The 22,759-nt window shown below is 43.8% G+C and overlaps 1 protein-coding gene across 1 annotated transcript; it reads left to right on the forward strand.

Moving 5' to 3' along the window:
* Positions 1-12,521: 12,521 nt before the first annotated feature.
* On the forward strand, positions 12,522-21,667 carry LOC122033462 (indole-3-glycerol phosphate synthase, chloroplastic-like). Its single transcript, XM_042592485.1, has 10 exons — positions 12,522-13,000; positions 14,322-14,576; positions 14,665-14,841; positions 15,693-15,767; positions 15,873-15,917; positions 16,036-16,200; positions 16,270-16,348; positions 19,028-19,110; positions 21,051-21,119; positions 21,362-21,667. Exons 1-10 carry the CDS (start codon positions 12,665-12,667, stop codon positions 21,446-21,448), a joined length of 1,371 nt encoding a protein of 456 aa, XP_042448419.1. The 5' UTR covers positions 12,522-12,664; the 3' UTR covers positions 21,449-21,667.
* The last annotated feature ends 1,092 nt before the right edge of the window (positions 21,668-22,759 follow it).

The raw sequence follows: 22,759 nt of genomic DNA on the forward strand, positions 1-22,759 counted from the left end.
TGCCCCGGCAGGAGTCGGGGTTCCGACGCTCGCTGAACAGGATCATAGGGCCGAGCGGATGGCACACTCGGTCGAAGACATAATGTGGCATACTGCGAACAGTCCCCACATAGCACATTATCGAGGATCTCCCAAGCATACCAGTGCATATGGAGGGCCAGACGTGAGGTGAGTGTCGGCCGGCCGGACGCCCCGACATGGAGCGAGAAGAGAAGGACAAGGAACATCTTCTGACAGCTGGCATGCTCTATGACTAGGCCATACTCCAAATCTGGCGACAAGGTGCTCTGCTGTCCCATCGAAGACGTGCCTGGACTGTAGCAGTATGGTGTCAGGTAAGCTTTCTGACAAACGCATACCTAGGTATGGGCTAAGGACACATATTTACCTCGGTAGGCGTGCATGAGCTCTTTCACCGCTCTATATAAGGAGCCTTATACTTCGCCGAAGGTAGGCGTTCTATAATTTTTGGGGAGCCACTTCTTCGTCGTTCGCTTACCTGACTTGAGCGTCGGAGGGTCGCCGCCGGGAACCCCTTCCCGGCCCGACTTCTGTGCAGGTTCACCGGAGGTTCGTACGACCAGTCGAAGATCTACGTCAGCGACTCGGAGAGCGCCACCTGCCCAGCATCCGTTGATTCAGCTTTCGAACCAGCCGAAGATCTATGTCAGTGACTCGGAGAGCGCCACGTGCCCAGCGTCAGTTGATTCAGCTTTCGGACAGGATCAATTTGGCGCCGTCTGTGGGAACGCTCCTGCATCCGAACGGAAGTAATGGACGAAGCTGGACGACAGCACACGGTGATGCTTTCCACGGAGGAACTCGACGCTCTGATCGAGTTGAGGGCCGCCAAGCTTGTGGAACAAAAACAGAAGGCACCAGCCGAGCGGCCTGAGCAGCAAGCAACATCAGCATCTGGTGGCCGAGCGGAAGCACCCCCAGCCACAGTTCCATTCCATCGGGCTCTATTCCGCACTCCTGAAGTCGTAGCAGTTAATCGTGATCGAGGATCATCCTCAGATAAAGTACCAAGACGAGACAGTAGAAAAGGCAAAGCCCCCCGAGCGGACGCCTCTCCCGAACGGATCAACCGTCAATTCTCAGAGGCTATTCTACAAGACCCTCTGCCAAAGCACTATGTGCCCCCGGCGATCGGTGAATACAATGGAACCACCGACCCGGATGATCATTTGGGTAAGTTCGATAACACGGCTACTCTCCACCAATATACAGATGGAGTGAAGTGTCGGGTTTTTCTTACCACCCTCTTGGGATCGGCCCAACGGTGGTTTCGGAGACTGCCGGACGGATCTATCTCAAGTTTCAAAGACTTCCGAACAGCCTTCCTTCACCATTTTGCAAGCAGTCGGCGCTATTAGAAGACTAGTGTTAGTCTGTTTGCCATCAAACAAGAAGCCCGCGAATCGCTTCGAGCTTACATCCAGCGGTTCAATAGGGTGGCCATGGACATTCCTACAGCCACCTCGGAGACCATGATGAATGCCTTCACACAGGGCCTTGTGGACGGGGATTTCTTCCGTTCGCTCATTCGGAAGTCACCCCGAGATTACGACCATATGCTACACCGAGCCAACGAGTACATCAACGTGGAGGAAGCCAAAGCGGCACGAAGAAAGGAAACTCTAACCGAGCGGGCTCCCCCTGCCGAGCGGAAGCTGCACACCGCTCATCATCCGCCAAGAGGACCGAGGGTCGAAGCAATCCGCTCCCCCCATGTGAGGTCCCACGTGCAAGAGGTAGATGTCGCACGGCCCAAGCCAAAGAAGAAATGGACCCCGATGTTTTGCTCCTTCCACCGGACGGACACACATAACACCAGAGATTGTCGGAGTCTTCCTCTAATCGCCCACCCCATCCCCCGGAGTGGCGGCCGTCGATCGCCATCAGTTGACAGGTGACAGAGGCCTAGTGAAGCCGATCGGACGATAGTCAACAGGCGACAACAGCCGACTCCCAAGCGACACCACACTCCTAGGCATGAGAATCTCCGGATGTCTAGGGAGCGGCCCCGACCATCCGCTCGGGAAGAAGAAAATAGAAGTAATACTTCCCGAGGCGAGATCAACATTATAGCTGGCGGGCCGACCGGAGGTGACTCTAACCGAGCAAGGAAGGCGAGAGTCCGATAGCTCCAGATCCATGCAGTCGGCTGAAACCAAGAGCGGGCGAACGGACCCGAAATCAGTTTCGGGCCCGGGGACTTGGAAGGAGTTGAAGTGCCCCACGACGACGCTCTGCTCATCAAAGCGGTAATAGCCAATTACACTATTCACCACATTTTTATTGGCACAAGAAGCTCGGTCAATATCATATTCAAAAAGGCCTTCGATCAACTACAAATTGATCGAACCGAGCTGCTGCCCATGACAAACCCCCTCTACGGGTTTACGGGCAATGAAGTCCTGCCGGTCAGACAAATCCGGCTGGCTATCTCACTGGGAGAAGAGCCGCTCAGGAGGACGCGGACAGCAAACTTCGTGGTGGTCGACTCTCCCTCGTCATACAACGTCATTTTGGGACGACCGGCGCTCAGCGAGTTCCGAGCGACTGTCTCCACCTTCCACCAGAAAATCAAGTTTCCAGTTGAAGATAAAGTGGGAGAAGTACGAGGAGATCAACTAGCGGCTCGGCGATGCTACGTCGAGATGGTCCGAGCAGAAGCCAATTCCGCTCGGAAGTCGCCACGGATCGAGGTGAACGCTATAACTGAAAAACCTCCCTCTTTAGTTTATGAAGAAAAAGAGGAAGTGCAGATTCATCTGACCCGATCGGAGGCCACAACGTTCGTTGCGTCCGACCTGGAGGCAAGCCAGAACAAGAAGTGATCAGATGCCTCCAGAGAAACTGTGATGTCTTTGTCTGGTCGACGCATGAGCTGCCCGGAATTTCGCCGAGCATAGCGCAGCACGAGCTACATGTCCGATCGGACGCTCGGCCGGTATAGCAGAGAAAAAGGGATTTCAGCACCGAACAGAATGCCATCATCCGGGCGGAAGTTGAGAAGCTTTTGGAGGCCGGCCATATACGCGAGGTTCAGTTCCCGAGCTGGCTGGCGAACGTAGTATTAGTCTCCAAGCCGGGCAACAAGTGGAGAGTGTGCATAGATTTTCGGGATCTCAACAAAGCTTGCCCGAAAGACTTTTATCCTCTGCCTCGGATCGATCAACTGGTGGACTCCACAGCTGGCTGCAATCTGATATGTATGCTCGACGCTTACCAAGGCTATCATCAAGTGCCGCTCGCCCGTGAAGATCAAGAAAAAGTCAGCTTCGTTACAGCCGACGGCACCTATTGCTATAATGTGATGCCGTTCGGATTGAAGAACGCGGGAGCCACATATCAGCGTCTGATGAACAAAGTGTTCAAGGAGCAGATCGGGCGAAATCTGGAAGTATACGTGGACGACATTCTCATCAAGTCCGTCCGAGCGGCCGATCTCTTCGGAGACATGGAGGAAACTTTCCGAACGCTACGGAAATATGGAGTCAAGCTAAACCCTCAGAAGTGTCTGTTCGGAGCAAAAGGAGGGCGTTTCTTGGGTTACATAGTGACCGAGTGGGGTATCGAAGCAAATCCTAGCAAGGTGAAAGCTCTACAAGATATGCCGCCTCCAAGAAATCTGAGGGAAGTGCAGCGCTTGACCGGTCGGATAACAGCATTGTCCAGATTCATCTCAAAGACCGCCGATCGGAGCCTGCCTTTTTTCAAAATCTTGCGCAAAGCCGCTAAGTTTCACTGGGATGAAGAATGCGATCGGGCGTTCGAAGATCTGAAGGCAAACTTGAACTCTCTACCTGTGCTAGCCAAGCCAGCTGCGAGTGAGCCGCTTTGTATCTACCTATCTTCGATCGAGCAAGCAGTCGGCTCGGCATTAGTAAGGGCGAGTGGAGAGGAGCCTGTATATTTTCTCAGCCATATTTTAAAAGATGCTGAATCTCGCTACACTAGGCTCGAGAAACTGGCTTTCGCATTGGTCCTCGCCACTCGGCGCCTCCGCCCTTATTTCTTGGCTCATACTATCATCGTCCGGACGAATAGCCCATTGGGAAGAATGTTGTTAAATCTCGAAGCGTCCGGACGGCTCATCAAATGGACAACAGAGTTGAGCGAATTTGACATTCAATACCAACCTCGTTCGGCGATAAAGGCGCAGTCCTTGGCGGATTTTGTCACCAAAGTACAAAGGCCAGAACCCGAAGCCATGTGGAAGATATTTGTGGACGGATCTTCCACTCGGCTCGGAAGCGGGATTAGAGTACTGCTGCTCTCTCCCTAAGGAGAAAAGATGCATCTATCCGTTCGGCTAGATTATAGAGCTACAAATAATGAGGCAGAATATGAGGCCCTTATAGCCGGTTTACAGGCAGCCCGACATGTGGGAGCCGGACGGGTAACTATACATTCAGATTCTCAGTTGGCCGCTCAGCAACTTCCTGGTACTTTTGAGATTAACAACGCTCGGCTCAAACTTTACGCCGAAGCCTTCGAAAAGCTCAAAGCCAATTTCATAGAAGTCATTATCCAGAAGATACCCCGAGCGGAAAACCAAGAGGCCGATGAGTTAGCCAAGCTCAATAACGCCGGTCGCCATCCAGCAGCCAATTGAACAAGTTTCGCTGGTGGCTCACGTCGACCGGATGGAGGGCCTCTCATTTCCGAGCGACTGGCGGACACCCATCATGGAGTTTCTCTGCTCGGGTGCTATACCGTCCGATCGGGATGAGGCCCAGCTACTAAGGAGGAGAGTCGGTCGGTTCACGCTCATTGGAGACCAATTATACAAGAAGGCTTTCTCTCGCCCACTGTTGAAATGTGTGAGCTCGGAAGACGCGGCGTACATCCTCCAAGAAGTGCATCAAGGATCCTGCGGTGGGATGATAGCCTAAGTGTGCGGGTCTTGACACTTACACGTACCACTCCACACTACAGTTGGACTGCATGCTATAACAGACAGTGGAGTACGCTGCCAGGGACAGGATGGCACATGCGGATGAGGCTGAGGATGAGCTATAGGCCGGGCTGGTGACACTTGCGGACGGTACGACATTCATGATGCCGACACTGGATGGATGGTACGGTGGACATCGCAGGCTAGTGCCATGGAGTACGAGACAGTGGGTTGGACACTTGCGGACGGTACAGTGATGACAGGCAGATTGCGGACAATGCAGGCTAGTGCCATGGAGTATGAGGCAGTGAGGAGGACATTTGCGGATGGTACAGTGATGGAGCTTGTGACTTATATGGTTGGAGGGTGATGCAGCGAGATGGCAGGACATGGATACGGGCTACTACAGTCCAACTCCATGCATGGATTGATATTTTTGAGTGGTTGGTATAGTTAGAGTACATGACATGTATACCTCTGATTGACAGCAGGACCTGACACTTCGGCAGAACTGTCTAGATATCCTAGGACATGATTGTACGCCTTTTTCTTGATGATATATAATTTACCTTTCATCAAAAAAAAAAAAAAAAAAGGATCCTGCGGAGGGCATCCAGGCGGACGATCGCTGGCTAAGAAAATCCTGCTGGCCGGATACTTCTGGCTAACTTTACAAGCAGACGCCGCTCGGACCGTCGTGACGTGCCTTTCTTGTCAAAGGTATCATAATTTCTCTCACCGACCGGCGGAAGAAATGAAAGCAGCTACTGTGTCTTGTCCGTTCGACCAATGGGGAATGGATATTGTGGGTCCGTTTCCTATGGCGACCGGACAGCGAAAATTTTTATTGGTGGCGGTTGATTATTTTTCCAAGTGGGTGGAGGCCGAGCCGCTAGCCAAGATCACCGAGCAGATAGTCAAGAAATTTATCTGGCAACATATCATCTGCCGGTTCGGCATCCCTCGCCGACTTGTTTCCGACAACGAGCGGCAATTCACAGGAAAGTTGCTCGAAGATTGGTGCAAAAGCTATGGCATCAAACAGCACTTCACGTCCGTGGCGTACCCCCAAAGCAATGGTCAAGCTGAAGTAGCCAATCGGGAAATTCTTCGCATTTTGCGCGCTCGGCTCGACCATCTGGGAGGAAGTAGGGTGGATGAAGTGTCGGGCATTCTGTGGGCCATCCGAACGACCCCAAAGGAAGGAACAGGCGTCACGCCCTTCCATCTGGTGTACGGCGGCGAAGCGGTGATTCCTGTTGAAGTCGGCGTCGAGTCCGCCCGGATCCAGAATTATGATGATGGCAACGTCGAGCGGAGGAACATGGAGCTAGATTTGGTTGATGAGGAGCGAGCCAAGGCGTCCGTCCGGCTGATGGCGTACCGGCAACGGATGAAGCAAAACTACAACCGGCGCGTCATCCCCAGATCATTCCAGGTCGGCGACCTTGTCTGGAAGAAAGTGAAGCCGGTTGGCGACGTCGGCAAGCTAGAAGCTCCTTGGGCGGGCCCCTTCAAAATCATCGAAAAGCTCCGCTCGGGCGCTTATTATTTGGAAGACGAAGACGGGCGGCAGCTGGATCGGCCGTGGAGCGCGAATCATCTTCAGCCGTACCGAGCTGGGTGAGAGGTGCGCTGATGTAATTTCGTATACATTTTGGTTGCCCATGTACATGTAATGCAGGAAGCCAAAATAATTGAAGGATGGCAAATAGCTTCGCCGAACGGCTGTATCAAGTTATCCTTAAAGGCCGTCGAGCTCCAACGTTAAAAATCGAGAGACGAGCCGGCGTCTATAAACACGCCGACCGGAAGACCATCGAGCTCCGACGTTAAAAATCGAGAGACGAGCCGGCGTCTATAAACACGCCGAGCGGAAGACCGTCGAGCTCCGACGTTAAAAATCGAGAGACGAGCCGGCGTCTATAAACCCGCCGAGCGGAAGACCGTCGAGCTCCGACGTTAAAAATCGAGAGACGAGCCGGCGTCTATAAACACGCCGAGCGGACCTCGACATTAAAAATCGAGAGACGAGCCGGCGTCTATAAACCCGCCGAGCGGAAGACCGTCGAGCTCGGCGTTAAAATCGAGAGGCCGTCTATAAACACGCCGGGCGGAAGACCGTCGAGCTCCGACGTTAAAAGAGACGAGCCGGCGTCTATAAACCCGCCGAGCGGAAGACCGTCGAGCTCCGACGTTAAAAATCGAGAGACGAGCCGGCGTCTATAAACACGCCGAGCGGAAGACCGTCGAGCTCTGACGTTAAAAATCGAGAGACGAGTCGGCGTCTATAAACCCGCCGAGCGGAAGACCGTCGAGCTCCGACGTTAAAAATCGAGAGACGAGCCGGCGTCTATAAACTCGCCGAGCGGAAGATTGTCGAGCTCCGACGTTAAAAATCGAGAGACGAGCAGGCGTCTATAAACTCTCCGAGCGGAAGACCGTCGAGCTCCGACGTTAAAAATCAAGAGACGCGCCGGCGTCTATAAACCTTCCGATCGGCAGATCGTCGAGCTCAAACGGTAAAGATCTACGTTAAGAGGCGGGCAACCAGAGTCTGTAACGCCGCCGGACGGGTAACGTTCTGCGTGATCCTCAGCTGTAAAGGCCGACCCATGATTGGGCCTGCCAATAAGGCTAGAATAAAGGCAACGTGTGGCCGAGCGGATCCCTTATAAAATATACTTGGCGCAGGAAAATTAGGACCGAGGCAAAAGTTAAAGATTGGATGCTAGTCGAATAAACAAATAACAACATAAGAGAATTCATTTGCGCCGAACAGAGGAAAGACAAAATTTATAATAGTATTCGCCCCGAACGGCTAGCTTACAAAAGACAGCAAACACTTAAAGAAAGTTCATAAACCCTTCATGCACTATCATCAAAATTAAAGAGAGAATCAAGGATGGAGCCCATCATGACCGCCAGATCTTCGAGGGGGATCGACAGCTCGGTGGGTATGTGGCCCTTGGTCTTTAGATATTCGACTGCCACTTTGATCGCCTCTTCAAAAGTTAAGGACAGCTTGTCGCTGAACTTTTCGCCAAATTCATCCGAGCGGACGAAGGCTTTGCACACTTCTGCCGACCGACCGGGCTCCCCATCTTGATATTCTTTAAGCGTAACTTGGGAAGCATCAAGGGCAACCTGAAGATCTTTCAAAGCCCCTTCAGATTTTACCTGTTCAGCCGAGCGGCTCTCTCGTTCAGTGGCCAGCAAGGTGTCCAAGTCCTTCACGCGCTGTTCTAGCCCGCGGTTTTCCACCTTCATCAAGTCCATATCTTCGATGGCCTTGAGCTTCCGGGTGGTCGCGAGCTTTATTTCTTTATCGCGTTGCTTGACCAGGGCGTTGAGCCGAGTTACTTCACCTGCCAAGTCAGAGGATCTATTCCGCTCGGCTTCCAAGAGCTTCTTGGCCTTCTCCAAAGCAGCCGTGGATTGTCCTCTGCTTTCATTCGAAGCTTTGAGCTTTTTCAGCTCGTCCTCCAACTCGGCCAGGCGGTTGCTGATGGCGATCTGCTCCACCCAGTTCTGTGAACGGATGTGATCAAGTTAGAAGCTAAACCAAATTAGCCAACAAGACAAAGGATATACCCCAGTCGCCTGCTGCAAATTGCTGTCTCCTAGTTGGCTGGGGGTCGTAAGAGCGATGCGAAGCCGAGCGTCCTCCCAAGCTTTGTCCAGAGGACCTGTAAGGGTGATTTGCTGTTCGGGAACCGCTGGCCGATCGGTAGCCAATAAATATTCCTCCGACGGAAATCGCAGAACAGTTTTTATCAACCGCGGGCCGCTCGGATCATCGTGGGGCGCAGTTGCTGTGCCAGACGGCTCACCAATTGTGGAAGGATGGTCGCCCAATCGTCTTAGGCGACGCAGGGTCCGAGGAGGACTAGTAGGCGGCACCTCGGAAACAGCCCAGGGGGAGCCGAGCGGCGTAGGGGTGCTCTCCGTGGAAACCGCTCCGGAGATCAAGGGAGCATCATCACCTCGCTCGGAACGCTGCTCATCGGATGGGATCGGCTGAGAGGCTTGCTCTTGCCGTCTGCGTTTCCGAGTCGCTAGAGGAACCTCATCTGCCGAGCGGCCCTCTACCTCGGCTTGAGCAGAGGACGCGATATCGCCTCCAGCCTCATCTAGAGAGACAGAAGCGGTTACGGCTTCGGGGACCATCTGAGTCCCCTCACCCCCAGCAGCTGAGCCAGCCAGGACCAATCCCCGTTCAGCGACCTCCTTATTCTTCGCCGCCTCAATCTCAGTGGCTCTCAACTTTAGCCGCTCGGTAGCCTTGGCGCGCCACATGACTTCGGCTGCAGAAGCAAAGAATAAATCAGTTAGAACAAAAGAAAGAGGGCGATAAGAGCACTTACTCATGCTGCAAGGCAAGTCGGCTGGGACTAGGGACAAGCCGAATGTATACAACACTCCCGGAAGGAGCAGCTTGTCGATGTGGTAGTGTTGGCCGACCAGCCGGTCGACTGCATGAAGATAGGCCGGATCGCCCCTAAACTTGTCGAGCTCCGGTTGTGCTGACATCGCCGTCTGCCATTTGATACGGAAAGCCGGTGGCTCGGGGAAACGCATATAGAAAAAATGCTCCTTCCAGTGTTTGTTGGAGGTCGGCATATTATCGAAAAGAACAAAACCTATCCTAGATTGGAAAACGAAGGTACCCCACTCGGCTTGCTTAGGATAGTAGAAGTAGTGGAAAATTTTGGGGTCCAAGGGGATGTCGTTCAGTTTAAAGAGAATTACCACCCCGCTCAGCAGCCTAATGGAGTTCGGAACTAGCTGGCCGAGCGGGATGCGGAAATAGTTGCACACTTGTAAGAAGAATAGATGTGGAGGAAATCACAGCCCCGCCAGAAATTGGTCTCGGAAAAAGAGAACGGTGCCGGGCGGCGGTTCATTAGGCCGGTCGGTGGGTGTGGCTAATACTATGTGGTGGTCAGCGGGGAGTTCATAGGTCCGAGCGAGGCGCAGTGCGTCCTCCTCGTCAAACCGACTCTCCATGGTCGTGTACCAAAGACCAAGAGCGCCGGCGGTAGGTTGGAAAGTGCTAGTCATGGGCGAAAATAAAAAAGAAATGCAGGACAAAAAGAAAGGGAAATCAAGCAGGGAAGAAAGGTGGCAGAACGACAAGGGCAGCTAACAGAAAGCGTAAAGGAAGGAGGAAGTGAAGAAAGGAAGGGCTTACGAGTAAAAGGGTGATCGAAAGGGGTTGTGAGGTCGTCGGAGAGCTGAGAAACGGAGTCGCCGGAGCAGAAGGAAGTAGCAGTGCGTCGAAATGCGATGGAGCAGGAAGGCGGCGGAGAGAAGAAATCGAAATCTTTATAGCGTTGGCCTCTGATAGCCCTAGCCGTTGGATTCAGGTTGCAAAAAACGAAGCTATCATCAAACCGTTCATTTCAAACGGCGGCTGTCCCATCGGAGGTAACGCCACCGCCATACACTGACAAAAGCGAGATCGCCATGTGTCAGCAGGATACGAGTCACATTTAATGAACGCCCCTTACTGCGCGCAGTGCACGTGCTTGGCAGTAAAGGAGAAGATTCGGTATGGATTCCAAGGGAATGCAAGGCACGGGCAAGAAACCGCCGAACGGGTGTAACGAAGAGTGTGAGCCGAGCGGATGAGCATCCCTAAGCCAGGCCGAGCGGACTAGTATAGCGGTCGTTACTTAGTCAGATCGGCAGTCCAGTCAGTCGGATTTCGCCTCCTTCGACTAGACTTGAGGGGGAGGCGAGTGATCCGGCGGTGAGAACGGGGGACCCCCTTTTCGAGGAGTCAACGCCACATGGAAGTCAGAAGGCCAGGTGGCCGATCGGATAAGGAGGGACCGACCGGACGATCGAGAAAAGGTGGGAGCGGTAGGCCGACCGGAAAAGGGGGGCCGACCGACCGGCCGGCCGACCGGTGTCTGACTGATGGCAAAAGGTGCCCCGGCGGGAGTCGGGGTTCCGACGCTCGCTGAACAGGATCATAGGGCCGAGCGGATGGCACGCTCGGTCGAAGACATAATGTGGCATACTGCGAACAGTCCCCACATAGCACATTATCGAGGATCTCCCAAGCATACCAGTGCATATGGAGGGCCAGACGTGAGGTGAGTGCCGGCCGGCCGGATGCCCCGACATGGAGCGGGGAGAGAAGGACAAGGAACATCTTCTGACAGCTGTCATGCTCTATGACTAGGCCATACTCCAAATCTGGCGACAAGGTGCTCTGCTGTCCCATCGAAGACGTGTCTGGACTGTAGCAGTATGGTGTCAGGTAAGCTTTCTGACAAACGCATACCTAGGTATGGGCTAAGGACACGTATTTGCCTCGGTAGGCATGCGTGAGCTCTTTCACCGCTCTATATAAGGAGCCTTATACTTCGCCGAAGGTAGACGTTCTATAATTTTTGGGGAGCCACTTCTTCGTCGTTCGCTTACCTGACTTGAGCGTCGGAGGGTCGCCACCGGGAACCCCTTCCCGGCCCAACTTCTGTGCAGGTTCGCCGGAGGTTCGTACGACCAGTCGAAGATCTACGTCAGCGACTCGGAGAGCGCCACGTGCCCAGCATCCGTTGATTCAGCTTTCGGACCAGTCGAAGATCTACGTCAGCGACTCGGAGAGCGCCACGTACCCAGCGTCCGTTGATTCAACTTTCGGACAGGATCAAATACTCTGTTTCATATTTTTAAAAAATTTATATTCACATACTTTTTTATTTTATTTTATTTTATTTTTTGAATTATTTAATTTATTATATCAATTATACTATCGGTAATTTTGAATCATGGTTACGCCCCTAGTTATAGTGTTATTGCAACTACTATAAATTTTTTAAAGTAATTTTGATCAAGTTAAAATAGTATTAATGAAATTTAAATAATTTTGATGATTTAATAAAACAGTGTTCTATATATAATAATTTTGATTAGAATGAAATATTATATTTGATCACATTATAATAACTTATAGCTGCTATAATAATGTTGAAAATAGCCCTCACAATATGATACAATTGATACTTACATGTAATATTATTCTAATATATCATAGGATAGGTTGATTCTCAGCGCGTATGAAATATATCGTGGGTCACCTGATCCTCATAAAAAAAGTCACTGTGTTGGATGAAGTCTCTCATTTAGTCTCTTCTAAGTCATATGAATAGTCTTAGAAGAGTTTTAGGGATAATTTTTATAAAAGTCATTTGATGATTCATTAAACGTGAAACCTAATCCTTTCAATTTTTGCTCATTTATTCAAGTACTTGTAATTTGATCCTCAATTATAATAAATTTATAGATTTTTTTTACAAATAAGACATATAACTAAATAAGAGTAATTTTTAATTTATCCTGATAGTAGATAAAATTTTGTTGTAAAACTAATAAAACTAACTGAATTTATCATTAAATTTTTCCCATCTTTGCCCGGTTAATATTCTTTTGGATCGGAAAACACAAAACGTAATTTGATTCTTTGAATGAAGTAGGATATTCTCATCTCAAAGTCATGTGCGTAGCACGTGCGAGGAAAAAACAAGACGGGAATTTGTGATATTTTCTTTTTCCTTTTTTGTTTAGTATTATTATTATTATTATTCGGCCCTTAATCAGCCACTCACCTGCTCCTGTTTTTCTCGCGTCGCGAAACAGAGTCGTCCCAGCGCTGGGACTGCTTATCTGCCTGCTGCTCTCCTCCTCGTCCCAGCACCGATCTCCGTCCGATGGCAAGGTAAACCTACAGCTGCTCTCCGGAAAATGGCGGCGCCCGCCGCCGCTGGCTTCTTCTTCGCTCCTTTCCAATTCAGGCAAGTTAAATCATTCTCCTCCTCCGATAAACCTTCCATTTCCCTTCATGCCCCTCTCGGGATCTCTCCTCTGTATCTCTTCGCCATCTCGAAGAATCTGTCCCGCCGAGATGTCTCTTCCCGGTGCTCCGTGGACCCAAATACTTTATTAGAGGAGGAGGAGGAGGCGGAGGAGGAGGCAGCTGAGAAGCGCCGGGAACTTAATTCGACGAACTTGCCGTGGGACACGCCCACCCCCCGCGTTGAGGAGCTCTTCGACCAGTGCGGGGCTGAGAAGGATGTCGAGGTACCGTTTCCAGCCCCTTGGATACTTGATAAGTTACTCATCTTGATTGGTTGAGTTGTTTAGACCATTGGTCAGAAGACGAAACTCGCTTTGGATTGTAATTCATGGTGTTAAAAAGCCCAACTCTGGGTGCATAAGCACTGCTTAGGGGAATTTTGAGAGCCAACCGCATATGATCTCACGAACACTCTACTTTGTGCAATTAAAAAACCTCGTTTGGGTCATAACTAATTTGGACTAAATCAAATTGACTAAAACTCTAAGCTATCCTGGTTAGTGAATTGTAACTTGTAAATGTTTAGTTAAATAATTAACAGGTATTTTGCAAGTAATAAATACTTTATATACCACTATCATATGCCTTCATATTTGTTTCCATGTACCATGTGTGCACTGTGTAGTGTGCTAATGACATACCACCTTGTATATGTTTTTGAAACCCTGGTTCAAATTAACTAAACATAATGAGATTGTGAGAAAATATAGGCATTGTTTCTATTGAATACTTTGATCCTATAATTACATCTACTGGACTTGTGTCTTTGGTTTCATTTGAGTCAAAAATATTTTTGTTTCATTAATGGAATCCATGCTAGATTGCTAGCACCAAAGCTTAATAAATTATCAATGTTTAATTCTCTATATTATGGCCTCCATTTAAAAGTGCAATCTTGATGCTTATGCACTTCAAGAATTTAAGTTGATGCTATTGCAAATGTAATTCTAATAGAGACGAATTTTTCTATTAGAGGAAAATGTCTTAAAACAGTCTACAACTTAATAAAATTTTGGGTTACTAATTTTCCTTTATATTGATCATTATTTTTATCGTGTTTGAGTTTTTTTTTTTAATATCCTTATAGAGACAAAAATTTTAGTATTAAGAGGAAGATCCATAAGATGCCATGTATTATTGCTCTGAATTGACTTTGTTTCGTCATCTATGGCTTTTTCCCCCACAATTTGGCATTCAAGATAGACATTATTCCTCTAAAAGATTTAGGATCTTCACTATGCTTAATGAAAAATAAAAATATGAATGTTTAGTTCCTCATTTTTTTTGTCCGTGATAATCTATTCACTTTTTATTTTATGTGCTAAGATGAATTGGTACTGAGAATAATATATACTATATGATACAAAATATAGCTTTATTAACTAATCTTACCATTTCTGTTGTATTTTAAATAATATCCACTTGTATTTGTTCCTTTAATTTGTTGTTTGAAGCTAGTGACTCATTACCATAGCTTCTTGGTTTTATTTGGCTCAGACCATTGTTTAATTAGTTCACACTGTGATTATTTTCAACTTCATAAAGGAGACAACATTAGCAAGTACCTCTGTCACTGCCAAGGAGGAAATTTCTAATTCACTGAAGTTTCCCGAGTGCCAAAATGGGAAACTAGCAGAAGATGTTGCTGCAGTTCAGGGTGTAAAAATCAGGAGGCGGCCACCAACTGGACCTTCTAAGCATTATGTTGGGCCTTTTGAATTCCGCTTGGAAAATGAAGGAAATACCCCAAGGAACATCCTAGAGAAAATAATATGGGACAAGGAATCGGAAGTGACAAAGGCAATTTCTGATTTAACCTATGACTATTTTTTTACTATTATTTCTTAATTGGTGAATGCTGACAATTCTTATTTCTGCTTCCCTTTAGTTAAAAGAGAGAAGACCTTTAATCACAATAATGAAAGCCCTAGAGAATGCTCCACCTGTTAGAGATTTTATTGGAACATTGAAGGCATCATACGAACATACAGGTATGCCTGCATTGATAGCAGAGGTCAAAAAGGCTTCTCCAAGTAGAGGTGTGTTACGGGAGAATTTTGATCCAGTGAGTGTTTTGTATCCTAGTTTATTTTTTATTTATTCTCCTAGTTTTGTTCATATTTTGTTAAATGATGGGGTTGACACATTTAGTTAAGTTTCACACTTGTCATTAACTATATAATATTTGTTCATATGCTTTCTGATTCCTACTAATCTCAGACTATTAATAATCTTGCATATTTGATCATTGTTAAACTTATATAAGTATATATACATATTTCACTTAATGTTTTTTTTAATTCCATGCCTATCATATACCATCTCAGTGTTTCTTATGGTATCATTTGAGCCTATGTTATTGTTCTTTTTCGGGTCCACTCAAGTCAGGCAATGAATGCAACATAACCATCATGTTCTTGTTGATCGGTCCCCCAGTTTGGCAGTGTAAAGAAAATTCTTGAGAACAATTTGTGGATACTTTTTCTTACATTGAATCAGTCATCCATACATTTCTGTTTGACTAGAATTTTTTTATGTTGTGTCATTCTTAATTCAGTAGAATAAGCTAAAGTGTTTTATATAAAGCTTTCTGAGCTCTGGTTCAAAAGGACAAACATACTACAAATTACAAAATGTATATCTTACCTCACACTTCAAGTCTATATAGTGTATGTCTTTCAAGCTGCTATTCGGGATGCTTATTAAAAGGTTTATGTTGGTTACAGCCATTTGCAACTGAGATTTTAAAGGCTGAAATGCCATATCTTAGTAGAGGATATACCTTTTCTCATATTTATTTGAAAATCTGTTATTTCACAAGTCAATTTCTTGAAAGATACTGCCATAGATAAAACTTTTGATATTGTTTGTGGGTTTGTTTCTACATTTGGCCACTTACAATCACATTTAAAACAGGTTGAAGTTGCCAACTCATACGAGAAAAATGGAGCAGCATGTATAAGCGTCTTGACCGATGAAAAATATTTTCAGGTAGCATTCTCCTGTTTTATACTTCTTTTTTAACAATATCAATAATACTTGAAGCAATCCAATGGATAGAATGTGATTGATTGAGGCTGTCTGTTTTGCTTCTAGGGAAGCTTTGAGAATCTTGAGGCTATTCGCAGAGCTGGAGTTAAGGTCTATAGTCAATTCTTCCAAGTTTTCTTTTATTCTGGATGATTCTTTACAAACTATAGTTCTTTCTTGTCGAGCATATCTCAGTTAGTATGATAATCTAATCTAGTAAAAAGTGCAGTGTCCACTTTTGTGCAAAGAGTTTATAGTTGATGCCTGGCAAATCTATTATGCTCGCTCAAAGGGGGCAGATGCAATCCTCCTGATTGCTGCTGTTTTAACTGATCTTGATATAAAATATTTGACTAAAATCTGTAGGTTGCTTGGCCTAGCAGCATTGATTGAGGTTAGTTAACTTCCTCTATTTCTTTGAAAACACTTGAATGCAGATATTCATCATTTGGATCTTGCTTAGGTGCATAATGAAAGTGAACTGAACCGAGTATTGGGCATAGAGGGTGTACAACTAATTGGCATCAATAACCGTAATCTTGGTATGAGTATGTATATTCCTTTACTGCAAAACCTTTATAGTTACGATCTATGTTGCTCCTTTTCACCTGTAAAGTCAGGGGTGTAATCGAACCAAGCCGAGCCGAACAGTAAGAGGCTCAAGCTCAGGCTCGGATCGTTATCCCTAAGCTCGAGTTCGATTTGAGCTTTAGTTCTTAAGCTCGAGCTCGGCTCGTAATAAAATTAGCTCGAGCTCAACTCGAAAGAAGCTCATTAAAAATTAAACGAGCTTAGCCATAAGAATTATATATATATATATATATAATTCTTATGGCTAAGCTCGTTTAATTTTTAATGAGCTTCTTTCGAGTTGAGCTCGAGCTAATTTTATTAACGAATATGTTCATGAGCTCACTAATCAAATACTGTTAAGTTTGAGCTCAGCTTGATAATGTTTTCGAGCTTGAAATCAGGCTTAAGCTTGAGCTCGACTCGTTAACATAATCGAACGAACTCGAATAAACTTTTTTTTTTTTCAAACCGAGACCTGAATAGCTCGCGAACGGCTTAACTCGTTTACACCCCTATGTAAAGATGATCATCGCGGTTTTGCAATTTTGGTTTAATGTTGCTGAAACAAATTATTGACAGAAATTAAAGAACCTTTTTAATAAATCAGTTACACCTCAAGTTAAAGCTATCTGGTCCATTCTAACATTGAACTCTTCATATTTTTCCAGAATATAAAACATGGGTTATGGCTTACATTATATGATTTGTTTCTATAATTTGCTTTCACCTTCCTATATAAGCATATCCACTATGAACTTGATAAGCCTAAGATTTGTTTCCATGTTTTAGAATACAGATAACCAACACCTTAACTGATCAATTATGAAAGCTCAGGATCTTCAACCTAACTGACCGGTCAGAATATAATATTGCATCTATTGCATGTCTGGGCAAGTATTCCTCTCTGCTCTAATCCCCAAAAGTAACTTGGAGTAATATTTAGTAGTTGGACAAATGAACAAAGATAATTGTGAACTTTATCTTGTGCATTCTGTATTTCCATTGTCATCTAAAAATTGTAAAGAAAGATTTTTGAACTGAATTTGTTCTGTAATCGTAAGCCCAACTACTTCCTATCTCGTAAGTTAGTGATATGCCTAGACTATGTGTTATTTTTCAGGAATAAAGAAGGCTAATGAGCCAACTCTTTGACCCAAAAAATCTAGCCTATGTTCGACATTCATTAGGATTACTTGATGTGCCCAAAATCAATATTGGTTACATTTTGAGGCAGATCTTAGCCAAATTCTTGGGGAATGTTGTGCTTTAATGGTTCTTAGTGTATTTGGTTGATCTTGTAGAAATATTTGAGCGAGAGATTTCAAACTGAATGATTAGCTGCCAGCCTTAGAGATGATTGTTATAATCAGTTGTCAAAATTGGTTTTAGAGTCGGGATAAGAATCATAAGGTAGTTAAAGAATCCAAGAAGCGTTAGTTGCATGGAATCAGTGGGAAAGTAAAAATAATGAAAAATACAATTTTTTTTTTCATATTACAACAAATCTTGTAAAAAAGAATGTATATTTATTTTGTTACATATCTTAATAATGTCATATTTAGCCGACCCCACCTAGTGGAATAATGCTTGATTGTTGTTGTTTTTCTTAATAATGTCATATTTATTAACCAATAATATAAATAAGAATGCCTATTTATTAATATAAATTAAATAAATAAAAAGGGCAGCCCGATGCACCAAGATCCCGTCATGCGGGGTCCCGGGGAAGGATCCATTATACACAGTCTTATCCTTCTTTTTGCAAGAGGTTGTTTCCAAGATTTGAACCCGTGACCTTTTGATCACAAAGCAACAACTTTACTATTGTGCCAAAACCCCCTTTCTAATATAAATTAATAAATAATAAATATAAATTATAACCCATAATAGAATCATATATTTTTTAGTATAATCACTCAATAACACTTTCTTATTAATAATTTTTAATTGGTACTATTACATAATATTCAATGTTACAGCATTTCAAGTTCCTAACTACATTCAAATAATTTTTAGTTAAAGGAAGTAGAGTTTTTGGATGCTTGTGGATTGAGAGAGACTATTGCATTCTCTCTCGATCCACAATAACTTTACTTGATTGTAGTGAGTGAGTGAAAGATGGGAAGATGTTGAGTATAATGAGTGATGGAAAGGTCAAGTAAGTGATCCTAATCTCATCGTAAATTTTGAGTTGTGACAAGTAGAAGCAATTTAAGAGGGTGCTAAAGACTCTCCTTCTCATGCGAGTTCTCTAAAAATCAAGCTAGGATTAAAGAATACGGCAGGTTGGTCAAGTTATTCAAAGTCATCTCAATTTTACCAAACCTCAATTCATTTTCATCCATTTTGGCTCTCAATTTGACTAAATTTAATGGATTGCATGAATTTTGTCATCTAACTAATTTGTAACTAATTTCTTTGAATCTCTAGTTTTTCTAGATTAATTTTTCTGAGATGCTGATTTCTTGGCAAATTTTTTTGAATCAACCATTGCCTATAATGATCCAACCTTGGGCAATCTATTTTGAAATTCGTTGATTTTGCCAACTGGGAATATAGTAAAACAAGTACTATTTGTTTTGCATAAAGATATTTAACCATGTGATATAACCCACTAAATTTATATTCTTATATTTACCTTCTTGCAGAAACATTTGAAGTTGACATTTCAAACACAAAAAGTTTGTTGGACGGAGAGCGTGGGGAGCTGATACGCCAAAGGGACATCATTGTGAGAAAACTTATTGCTCCTTATTTTTAGTTCTAGCCAAGCAATTTAAATTGATTATTGAAATAAGATACTTGCTGTTATATATCCTATAAAATGTAAAAGTTTAACAACATTTTTTATTTATCAACCAATAATGGGTTTTGTATAGTCAGATGTTAAGTGCCTTGCTATACCAATATACTATGTTACTCGGATATGAGTATTTAACATGAGTGTGGATCTGACAGTCATTTCTAAATTTTGTTTACATGTGATCAACAAGGGTGTCGAGTATCCATCAAAGTGACAATGTCTTAGTGTCAGGCATGGGGATGAATGAAGAACCAACTATCAAACCTACATGATATCTAATACCAACTGTACCGCATGCTATTGTTAGAAAGGAAAACAAATGAAACCTTAGTGGACAGTAAGGGAATTATGTAGTATTAGTATTGTTGCATTCACAGAGTCATTTGCATGCTAGCATGGTAGGCAAGGTTTAAAATTTCGACCCGTGCCGAGGTTTCGGTCTCAGATCGGAACGATACGATTTCGGTATCGTATCGTGTTGTGCCGATACAGTTTCGGTATTTTTTATTTATATATAGTAATTATAAGATAAATATGTTTATTGTGTATATAAAAATAAGTTGTATATTAATTTATTATAAGTTCTCAATTATTGAATAATTTAATATTGTTAGAAAAAATAATTAAAAATAATTTTATTTAAATAGAATTGATATATCAATAATTCAAATTAAAATGGAAGTATCTATAATAATAATAATAATAAATATATAAATTAATACAAGATATTACTTTATATTAATAATAATTATATAAATTAACTATTTATTCATTTAATTAATTATTAATTAAATAATATATATTTTAAATAGTAAAAAATATCAAGTAAAAAAATTTAAAAAAAAAAAAAAATCAGAATATAAATATAATTTATTAGAATTTTTTAGATTTTTTTTAAAAATTTAAAATAATAAAAAAATATTAGAATATAAATAAGAATTATTATATATTTTTTAAAATTTTTAAATGAAATTTAAAATATTATTTTTTTCAGAATATTAATTAATAAAATTTATTTAATTTATTTTAATTTTAAATATATTTTTTATATATTTTATTAAGATAATTTAATTAGGGTTTATAAAAGCCTCTTCAAAATATCACACATCCTCCCCACATTCTTGGGAATCGTTTAAATTAATTAAATAAAATAAATAATTATTAAAAACAGAAAAAAAAAAAAATCGCGTACCTGCGTATTCGAGATCGCGCCCGCGATCATCGCGAGCGATCCCGCGGGGGGTGTCCAGCGACGCTGGAAGTGTTGTCAGACGCCTCCGGCGGCACTGTAAGGGTCGTCGGAAGCGTTCAGCGACCCTGCCGGACGCTTTCAGCGCTGCAGAAGGCGTCGCGCACGACGCCTTCGGCGCTGCAGAAGGCGTCGCGCACAACGCCTTCAGTGCAGAAGGCGTCGCAGGACGCCGCTAGAGGCGTCGCGGGACGCCGCCAGAGGCGTCCCGTGTCTCCTCCAACGCCGACGCAGGCATCCCACGTCTCCTCCGGCGCCGCCGAGACGGGGACGCCTCCCGTGCCGGTTTCGGCCGTCCGGCGGAACGGTAAAAACCGTCCGTGCCGGGCGGCACGAAACGGCATTTCAAACCGTGATGGTAGGTCCCATGTTCTGACCAAGTTATGTAAATCACTCTGTGCCATCATATTCCTATTCTGGCCTATTTTAGTACTAGCCATTGCAGGACAGGTGTAGAAGCCTCTGATATCTTAGCTTCTATTGCTTAAGTCTCACTTCAGTATTTTTTTTTTTTACTTTAACTTCAGAGGTCAAATTTCGATGTACATGTTTGTATAATATATATAGGAACTACATTATCTCCGACACTAAATTTCTTGAATGCAACCTGCTTCTTCAGGTGGTATCAGAATCTGGTTTATTTACTCCTGAAGATATTTCTTATGTTCAAGATGCGGGTATCAAAGCAGTAAGTTTTTTGTTTACATGTGTTATGGTGTGCATTTGGTGAAGCTTCAACAAGCACGATGAACTGCCCTTCCATAAGTGGTTTTCCCAATGCTTTTGGCTATAATTATAGTTGATAATCTAATGACCCTATAGTATAGCAGCAAGCAAATAAAATATTTTCTTGCCATTGAATTCTTTTATATCCATTTAGTTGTCGCATGTTCTTTGTTTTTAATCCCTTCCTTGCATTCATAATTCTAGGTCTTGGTTGGAGAATCTCTCATCAAGCAAGATGATCCAGGTGGAGCAATCTCTGGACTGTTTGGTAAAAGCATATCTGTGAGATAATTTTACAGGAGTTACTTTAACTCCAAGATCGAAGAACAGATAAGTTCCCTCATTTACAATTTGATTTGTCTTCGTATTTCCTACTCGTTTTGGTGTTCCTATGTGAGTCTTTCCTCGACCATCGAAGTGTATTGTGCATGTTTCAGCTTTTGATTATGGATGTTTCTAATATCTGTCTTTACATTTGGAATCGAAGAGAAAATATTCTCTTAGTCCTCATTGGTTGAGTTATTCCTAAACATTTTTATCCAGTTCAAGTCAGGTGCATTCATAATTCACCTCTCTTCAGAAGATCAATGTTAACAAAAATATTCAATTAATTTGTGAAAAAGTGATCATCCATGAGGTTCTCCATGTCTCCTTGATATCTTGTTGTCTTCACTAGCAATAGCCCCCAAAATTGTTGTGGATGATGTTCCTATGCAATCCTTCTCTTCTAGCTATCCCACTAGAAGTTGAACACCTAATCATGGAAACTGATTGTGAGCTGCCACCTTAGAAGACTTTCATTGGTTGCAAATGAATGATTAAGTTCAAAATAAAAGTTAATAAATCCATCCTCATAAAGCCCATCTCGTGGCAAAAGTATGCAACCAAGAATATAGAGATTTCAATGCAATTGATTCTATGCAGCAGCTAGATGTGAAAAATGCATTCCTCAATTGTATATTGGAAGAAGTCCTCAGATTTTTATGACCTCAAACAAACTCCTATGTGGTTTGCAAAATTTAACAACATTATGATCACTGATGGATTTCAACCTATCCTTATAGTATCAGTCTACTTTTCCATTATTTTTTTAAAGAAATTATTCTCCTTCTCGTATATGTTGATGATATAATTATTAGAGGAGATGCTTTTGTTGGGAAACAAAGCTCACAAGTAGTCTAGTTTGACTAAATTGTTTTGATATGTTTATCAAAAGGTTTAATTTAGGTGTCACTTGTATTTTTTGATATGCACATAGACTTGCATATTGCATATGAAGCTTGTAGAGTTAGTTGACTCGATGAGGTTGTGTTGGTTTGCGCTTAATGGCTCAGTGGCATAGGACCAATATTAAAACTTAGAGAAGTTTGGAATAGACTATGGTAAGGAGTGCTGGGTGGTTGCAAATGTGATCATAAGATTGTGGGTTCAATGACTCAAGGCCTGGTACGAGGTGGACTTGAAAGGTGAGGAGGATATAGATGATAGGAAGTAAGTTTAGGGAGTTTGTGAAAAATCCTATTGGACAATTAGTTCTTAAGGAATTTTATTGAGTTGTGAAACTTTCATAGAAATATTTTTAATCAAGTGCTTACATTGGTC

This window comes from Zingiber officinale, chromosome 11B, assembly GCF_018446385.1.
Source record: "Zingiber officinale cultivar Zhangliang chromosome 11B, Zo_v1.1, whole genome shotgun sequence".
NCBI classification, from domain to species: Eukaryota; Viridiplantae; Streptophyta; class Magnoliopsida; order Zingiberales; family Zingiberaceae; genus Zingiber; species Zingiber officinale.

What these genes read in the sequence shown, in the direction of transcription:
- LOC122033462 (XM_042592485.1), top strand. Translation starts at nt 12,665, where the DNA reads ATGGCGGCGCCCGCCGCCGCTGGCTTCTTCTTCGCTCCTTTCCAATTC. An exon ending in TACGGGAGAATTTTGATCCA is followed by an intron (nt 14,842 to 15,692) that starts GTGAGTGTTTTG and finishes CATTTAAAACAG; the next exon opens with GTTGAAGTTGCCAACTCATA. An exon ending in CCGATGAAAAATATTTTCAG is followed by an intron (nt 15,768 to 15,872) that starts GTAGCATTCTCC and finishes TTTTGCTTCTAG; the next exon opens with GGAAGCTTTGAGAATCTTGA.